This window comes from Pygoscelis adeliae, unplaced genomic scaffold, assembly GCF_000699105.1.
Source record: "Pygoscelis adeliae isolate BGI_AS28 unplaced genomic scaffold, ASM69910v1 Scaffold267, whole genome shotgun sequence".
Lineage (NCBI taxonomy): Eukaryota > Metazoa > Chordata > Aves > Sphenisciformes > Spheniscidae > Pygoscelis > Pygoscelis adeliae.
In genome coordinates this window covers 2,467,819-2,475,895 of record NW_008825150.1, presented here as the reverse complement: position 1 = coordinate 2,475,895, position 8,077 = coordinate 2,467,819, and the positions used below count along the sequence as shown (strand labels likewise).

Here is an 8,077-nt window from a genome sequence, read left to right as displayed (position 1 = left end):
TGGCTGAAATAAGCTTGTGCTGAGGACTGACTTGTCTCCTAAAAAAGGAATTAATGGCTCTTTGGGCTGGGAAGGGGAGAAGTGACTATCATTTCTCATGTGAGAAAGCTCTAGTAGTGTATCATGCTGCTGCCAATATGAAATTACTTAGAAAGCAAACAAACTGTGTTTTACTATGTTGTTCTGTGCATATTTGACAGTCCCTGAACAGAAAATATCTAGAGATTTCTCTCTTGTGGAGAGAAAGGTTTGATCAGTTTTCTGCCTGCAAGCATGATTTCTACTGGGAAGGGCTAAAAATGTACTTCTCCTAAAGAGCAGGACAGGCCATGTCAGAACCCAGGTTTCCATTGTGCCATATTGCCTCTCTGTTCTCTCTTTGTGTTTCGCTAGGTGAATGATGGTTAAGAGATATGTGATATATATTTCTGTAATCTTTACCTTTTTTGAGAGATTATTTTTAGTTTCTAATTGGAAACAGTCTTGCTTTAGTTTTGTGCAGTGTAAAGATATCTAGGTATTTGGGTAGACAAGTGAATCTTCCTTTCCTTTTTTGTCTTTTTAGGAGGCTTGTGTGTGTGTTGTAGTCTAGCCTCTGATATTCCTGATGAAATAACATACTCCATATATTTTTTACATAAAGGTAAGATTAACCTGTTAAGTTATGCTTTATTTTGGAGAATGTCACTTTGCTGAAAGAGTCACGGAATGCCTTGCAGAACAAATAACTACCAAAGTGTGCAGACAATAAACTACTGTGGCTGGTGTTGAAAGACAGCAGCTGCCTTTAGCTGCAAAGTTGACTTTCCTGCTGTAGACTTCCTGCCTGATGCTGAACAAGTAGCTTCAAACCAGTGGCCTCATGAGTGGCTGTTAATTTGGTCCCTTATTTCTAGCCAGACTTTCCGGTGTGCTGAGCACAAACATTGTTGAAATCTGTGTGAGCTTGCAGGTGTGTTGTACTTATGCCATAAGGCATTTGTATGAGAAATAGAGCCAACAGCTCTTAGCTTGAATATCTGTTTAGAGTTCTAGTTCAATGTGTCATTTTCACAGCAAGAGGTGCAACACCCACTGACTGTAAGAATAGTTGCTATGTAAGTGATGCTCTATCTCTTAATTTTAAGACCCTTTTTTTTTTTCCTGAAAAGAATAAAGAACATTGTTTTATTCTGATCAGAATAAAACATTGTTATTAGCAAGACCTTTCTCATTTGATACACGGAGGAAAGAGGCGAATTATTTCCCAGTTGAGAAGCTGCATAGTATAGAGTAACCATGTTCAAGTGGACAACATACCTCTTTTACTTTAAGCGTTTGCTTTCTTGTGCCAGGAAGCTTTTCATATGTCAGAGCTGCACTAACATGTTACTTTGCTGCTGGAACGTTGTGGGACTGAATGAACTGCATTTTTGTGTTCTTGAAGGCATTAACAAATTGGAAAAGTCCATTCTGGGTGTGGCAGCACTCTGCATTGTACTGCTGTGAAGGGCTGATTTCCCCAGGTGTACTTGATGTGTAGCTGAAGGGTGGTTGCATTGCTTGGAGCCAACCGTGGCCCTTGTACCTCCCTATCTGTACCAGGAAGAAACTGAGGATAAATATGGTGACATTGACCAGCCGCATCTGAAATGACCTTCATGGAATGGATTTGTTTGGTGCAGAGCTGTTTGTGGATTCATGTAAGATTCATCAGTCATATGAGAGAATTTTAAGATTGGTCCTGAGGTGACCCACAGAAGCAGTGGTATAGCAGGTCCATAAGCCACTTTTTGGAGACATATAAGGAGTTCAGTCTATGCTGCAGCATCTGCAAACTCGGAAGGAAGCTTCCCGCCCCCTGTTAAAGCAGTCACTTGATGTAGCATAAACACAAAAGTCACAATGTTGGAAGTGTATTCTGCAGTGCTGGTATTGCCAACGCAAACACATGCAAGCTAAGTAACAGGGTGGTGATCACGAGTATACTGACTCATTGCAAGCAAACTTCAGTCAGTATCTCGTGTGAAAAACTATTTGTTTTAGATACCCCTTCATTTGTAGTTTTGCTGTTGGTCTTGGAGGTCTCATTTTTTTTCTTTTTTTTGCAGCATAGATAAAGCGTATGTCTGCTAGGGTCAGGAATCAAAGTCCTGGATGAGTAGCTGAAGCATGGCTCATGATCTACTTTTTTCCTTGGTGGTCCTGTAAACTGGATCTATCGTCTTATCTTGAGTTTTCATTCAGTGTTAAGTAGCATCCTGATCATGACACCATTCAGCCTTTAGGATATTGCAGCATGGCCATTTGGAGGGTGTCATTGTCTCCTTAGTTATTTTAATCTTCAACTTTTCTCAGAGGTTGAGGAGGTTTGAGAGCTCTATGTCATTATTACTGGATGCCAGAAGAAGGTGCAAGTCTAGAATAAAATAACAGCTGTGCTGATGCAAAGCCCATGCAAACACAGCAGGTCTGAAATTAACCTATGTTTAAACAGAGCTGAACTAAATTGCAGCAATAGGGCATGCAGATAAACAAACTGGAAATTCTTTAAAGCAGTTGAAAGACCACCAAAATGTGAAGCACAGCTACATGCAAGATTTGTGTTTGGGTTTTTTTGGGGGGAGGTATTTTTACACAAGCTTTCTCTGGGATGGAATGCTTCTTTAAACATGAACATAGGCTCTGCAGTGCATGGCCAGTTTCTGCATACTAAATAACTGCATTGTGTGGGTGCAGGTCTACTAAGTATGAAGCAACTCTGTTCAGGATGAAGTAAATCCGTCTGTACAGACAAGCCCGTAAAACAGTCTGAAATACCCTGTTTGGGTGTATTGGCACTGCTGAAGTTTCTAGCTATAAAGTCATATTTGGCTTGTAACAGATGGTGTTTATTGTTTGGGTTTTTTAAAAGTATTATTGTTTTTCCCCAGGTTACAACAAAACTTTTACAGTTTCTCTAGAAAGAACAGAATCTCATCAATTGAAGGAAGTGGCTTTTATGAATCTTGGTAGGTTACTTGCATTACTTCCCTGTGTGACTGCCACTTGTGTCCCCAGTAGGGAGACAAATGGCTAACCTTTCTCTAGAAGGAAAGGATTTTTTTTCTTGACTTTAAGTAGTTGTGTTATTCTGCTGCTTTTTTTTGCTTAACTTTTATATTTGGCATTTGATACTGCAATATCTCGCTATTAGTAAGCAACTTCCTCTGAAATTGCCTCAGAATCTGCTCTGGAGATCAGCTGCTGAGTTCTTGAGTGTCTCAAGACTCTTGCATCCTCCCCTGGAAACCCAAATGTATTGCTAGTGTTTCCTGTGTTAATACAACAGCAGCTTTTAATTAACTCCTTTTATATTTCCTAGATATAATCAATTCCATCATAGAGAAGTGGACCAAGATGGGGATCATGTGAAACAGCCTCTTAAAGCAAATAAGTGAACAAGTGCTAAATTGACCACTGTTATTTCTTTAAATAGATTATTATGTGGCTGCTTATTTGCCTGGCCAGTTCCTGCACCTCCTGAATATTCAGCATCCTGACCTGCTGTGCTATAGTTTATTTCTGACAGGTATAGTAGGACTGCTGCTTCAAGTAATTTTATTGCTGTAGTGGAAACTTGTTCAAATCTCTTTACATGAAAGTTGTATTTCTTAACGTTTGCTTTATTGCACAGTGTTCTAAAGAAGAAGGAGAGAGATTGAAAAAATAAGAATGGCATTTTTGCCACTTTCCATTTTAAGAAGAGAATCTGAAGTGACATTTCGTACTTAATCTATTACATACTTCTAGCTTGTTATGAAATGGAAGAAGACCTTTCACTGAATTTGAAATTCTTTGCCTTGGTTTCATAGTTTCCCTTCCCCCCTCTTCGCACATGCTTCTCGTTCCTCCACTGTTCTCAAATTTCACATGGAGATGTAAATTTGATTTTACATTTCCTTCCTCCAATTGAGTTGCTCTAAATGTGTGTGTTTGGAGGGTGTGGGGAAAGGAAATCAGTGTTTCCTTCACCTGATCAGGCTGATGCAATTTGATTTAGAGTCTCATCTGAGAGGCACGTTATTTCATTTCCAACAAACACGTCCTTATGGGAAGTGGGTTATTTTTGGAAGTGGGGGGGCCTTTGTTTGAAAACAGAAATCTGTTCTTCTGCCTGGGTAAAGGAGAGGAAAGTAGTGGGAACTGGTGCAGGGGCAGCATCACAGGAAGCTAATACCTGTTGTATATACATAATGAAATACTATTCTCCTAGAAGTTAGTGGAAAGCATCACTGTTGTATGGTGGGCCTGATTTCTCTGATGCGAAGGGTCTGGAATCCTACTGTATAGTACTGTGGTGGTGAACCTTAGTACTAGCATAAATAAAGTGCTTTTGATCTGATGCTTCAATCAGTAATCACAGAGCAGAATCTTCCTGTTCTGGCCATTGGGATTGATGGTAAGAGATCCACCAATACAAGTTTGTTCATGATTCTGCATGTGGGCAGTTTTGAGCTGTACCAATACGCCTAGGTGCTAATTCTAGTACTGAATCTCTATTACTAGCCTCATGCCCTTCTCTGTTCCATCCTATGTACCCTGATTTGTCCTATAACAGCATTGTGAGCCTCAAATCTGTACACTTCTCTGCTTCAGCAGGGAAGGAGAGAGCTGAGTATGGACTGTGTTCCTAATTCACTTCCTCTACCCAGCCAGCGCCATTCCTCCTCTTTTTCAGCATAATACCAGGGCAGCTAGTACAAGAGGCAGACTGTTTCTTACTGCTGGGGACCTGGGAGTCTTAAGAGAAATACTGGTAGCAGCCAAATTTTAAGTTCTTAATCTTTTTTACTCTCAAACCAATGTTCTTCAGGTGAGGATGCAAGAATTGACATGTTGCAAAACTGCTCCATCCGATCCCCACTCATGTCAACAGTCTTGGATTGCCACGTAGGAAGTATGTATGCCGTGAGCATCAGTGACAGCGCCTTACTACAGTTCCTATGGAACAGCAAGCGAGACAGCGAGAGATTGGCAGCTCTACACTGTGCTCTGTTGCGCTTCCAACACACAGAAGACCTGGAAATGCAGGTGGGAAAAGACCCTCCTCTAAGTTTTTTCAGTGACTGATGTCTTATACAAAGCAGGGTCAGGGCATGAATGATATCAGCTGAAGAAGAAAAGTACTGATTCACACGTACCTTTTGGCAGTGCCAAGAGGCTGTCCTGGTTTTGGGTCGGATAGAGTTAATTTTCTTCCTAGCAGCTGGTACAGTGCTGTGGTTTGGATTTAGGATGAGAATAATGTTGATAACACACTGATGTTTTAGTTGTTGCTGAGCAGTGCTTACACTAGTCAAGGACTTCTCAGCTTCTCATGCCCTGCCAGCAGGAAGCTGGGAGGGGTCACAGCCAGGACAGCTGACCCAAACTGGCCAAACGGGTATTCCATATCATATGATGTCATGCTCAGTATATAAAGTGGGGGGAGTTGGCTGGGGGGCTGTGACCGCTGCTCGGAGACTGGCTGGGCATCAGTCGGTGGGTGGTGAGCAATTGCATTGTGCATCGCTTATTTTGTATATTCTTTTATCATTATTATTATTTTCCTTTCCTTTTCTGTCCTATTAAACTGTCTATTTCAACCCACGAATTTTACTTCCCCTCCTGCCCCCTGATTCTCTCCCCCATCCCACTGGGGAGGGGGAGGAGTGAGCGAATGGCTGTGTGGTGTTTAGCTGCCTGCCAGGTTAAACCACAACAGAGGCTCATCAGTTGGGCTGCCTAAACTGCTTTATTGGTCCAGGCTGTCCTGAAAACATTTATCTCTGTATCACTACTTCACGCAAAGTGTTACTACTGAAAACAAAGTTTCTACAGTCTCTTACAACACATGCTTAAACAGAGAGATGTGACAAACTCCCCTGTTCTCATTCTGACAGATTATTTGGTGGATTTCTGAGAACCTATCAACATGTCATTCTTTTGACCCCATTCAAGAATTTATCATTGGTAGGTATTTCTTCTCCTGCATGCATACCCTAGTTGTGACTTAAGGAGAAGGCACAATGTCACAAACTGACTCTCTTCTTTCCAAACTGTTTGGTTATGACTTATGTTAACTGACCTGCATTTTGTGGTGTTAGAGAAAATACCAGTAGTTTAGAAGATACATAGATCTCTCAAAATCAGATTGCAGTAAAACTTTTCAAATGCATTCTTCTGTCTAGTGGGACAAATAGATTTATCGCTATTTTAGGTCACTGGGGAGCAAATTCTCCATCTGGCTCCTGTCTTGGGTATCTGGGATATAAATAATTGAGATTGGAGTGGAGGAACAAATCTCTTCTAGCCCAGCCCAAACCATTTTTTCATAAGGATTTGGCATATCATGATATTCTCTTCTAATAGCTGATTCCTTAGGCTAGCCACTGCATGTCCTGTGCCCTGAGCCTTTGTACAAAGGACCCCTGCAGCGCTGAGCTGTAGCCAAGCAGCTGACCCAGCCCTGCAGCCATCTGGACTTCTCTTCCTCCTTTTGTGCACAGGCTGGGACCAGTTCCACCATGGAGGAAGCTGTTTCAGAGACAGCAGCAGGATTTGTCCCTAAAAAAGTGTTAGATAAGGAACTGACTGTGAAGCCTACTCTTGTTAAAAGATAGTTTATACAATCTTGCCCTTATAAATCTTTTTACATTGCATTCAGCCTCCCTGTACTGCAAAATGTGTCCAGAAACTCACAGCCTGGATAAACTTTTGCCCTACACATCACTGCTTGACTGGATTGGGGTAAGGTAACAGCTGGTACTTTAATAGCTAGAGGGAGTCTATTTTTCTCGTTTAATACAACCTTTAACTTGTATGCCTTACCTTTTCATAGACATGCTCTAAATCCATATCTGTGCTTTATGCCTATTTTATTTTGTCAAGTCTTAACCTTAGTGGTGTTTTCCATTAGTCCTATTTTTTGTCAACAAATAAAAGCATTTATAAAACAAGAACAGCTACTATAATGGAACAGATGATTAAATTTCTTAGTTTTCATAATGAGGTATTAATTTATTGCTTATCATATGAGGTTTATAATGAATACAAAATGTATTTAACCAGCAAAATCATGCAGTTATTTCCAAGACAAACAGTATCAGTAGAGTTAAGATTTGCAGAAGTAAAATAACTTCAGGCAAGACCGTACAGTTAGAGCAAATAGCTTATTTTAATTTCTCTGATCTGACACTGTTCTAATATGTTGTCTTTTTTTAAATGAGATGAGAGAAACATCTTCCATATTTCTTTTGGGCAAAACTGAATGTACAGTTTTGGCTAGCTAGTTTCACAAAGGAAACGGGGTAATGGAGATTCACTTAGTTACCCAAACAGGCCCATGTTTTATGCTAAACTATTTATATTCTTATAATTTGTCTGTATTTATAGATTATCCCTGGAGTAACATGTGCAACAGACATTATTTCTCTACCTGTGTTAGAGGTAAGTTCCAGTATAAAACCACGTTCATATTTGCAGGTTAGGAGCTTTCTTTGTGGGGTGGGGGTGTGCTACTAATGAAGCAGTGTCTCCATAGCCCTATCCAAAAATGGGGGTGAACAGAAAATTGCCTTGTTTGAAATGTCTTATGCGTTTACTAAAATACCAGCTATTCAGACTGATGTTTGCTAGCTCGAAGATGTATTTTTTCCCTTTTCTGAAGATACTTCTTCCATTCAACAGGGAAGGTCCTCCAAGAATTAATTCTTGTTAGATTTGATTGATGCCTCTTCGTTTTATGACTTCATTAGCTGGAGGTAAACTTGGCACGACAGACGTGTAGTATTTCTACATATCTCTACGTATATCCACTTCAAGGGATATTTCGTTGTGCTGCCATTGGTACCAGTGGTTCATGACCCTCTCACTTTGTTTTGTCCAGGGCATCCTGTGATTGCAGTGATGTCAGGGCTTTGGCTACCTAAATCTAGACAAATTCCTGCATGGCCTGGAAAAGGCAGTGAGCTGGATGGGGACAGCACGTGCTGTTTGGGTGCGAAATTGTACTTTCCATTGAAAACAATATGAATGATTCTTCCCATCTTCCATTCCACTCCCTCAGCTCTAGTTT

At 40.6% G+C, this 8,077-nt stretch overlaps 1 protein-coding gene across 3 annotated transcripts in view; it reads left to right on the top strand.

Moving 5' to 3' along the window:
* GSAP (gamma-secretase activating protein) overlaps positions 1–8,077 on the top strand; it is a 45,981-nt gene that overhangs the window by 17,429 nt on the left and 20,475 nt on the right. For all 3 annotated transcript variants that reach the window (XM_009328345.1, XM_009328346.1, XM_009328343.1), the window contains exons 12-18: positions 566–643; positions 2,913–2,990; positions 3,458–3,550; positions 4,835–5,052; positions 5,904–5,973; positions 6,668–6,750; positions 7,396–7,449. In XM_009328345.1, coding sequence (XP_009326620.1) covers positions 566–643; positions 2,913–2,990; positions 3,458–3,550; positions 4,835–5,052; positions 5,904–5,973; positions 6,668–6,750; positions 7,396–7,449 — 674 coding nt within the window. The remainder of the gene's footprint in view (positions 1–565; positions 644–2,912; positions 2,991–3,457; positions 3,551–4,834; positions 5,053–5,903; positions 5,974–6,667; positions 6,751–7,395; positions 7,450–8,077) is intronic.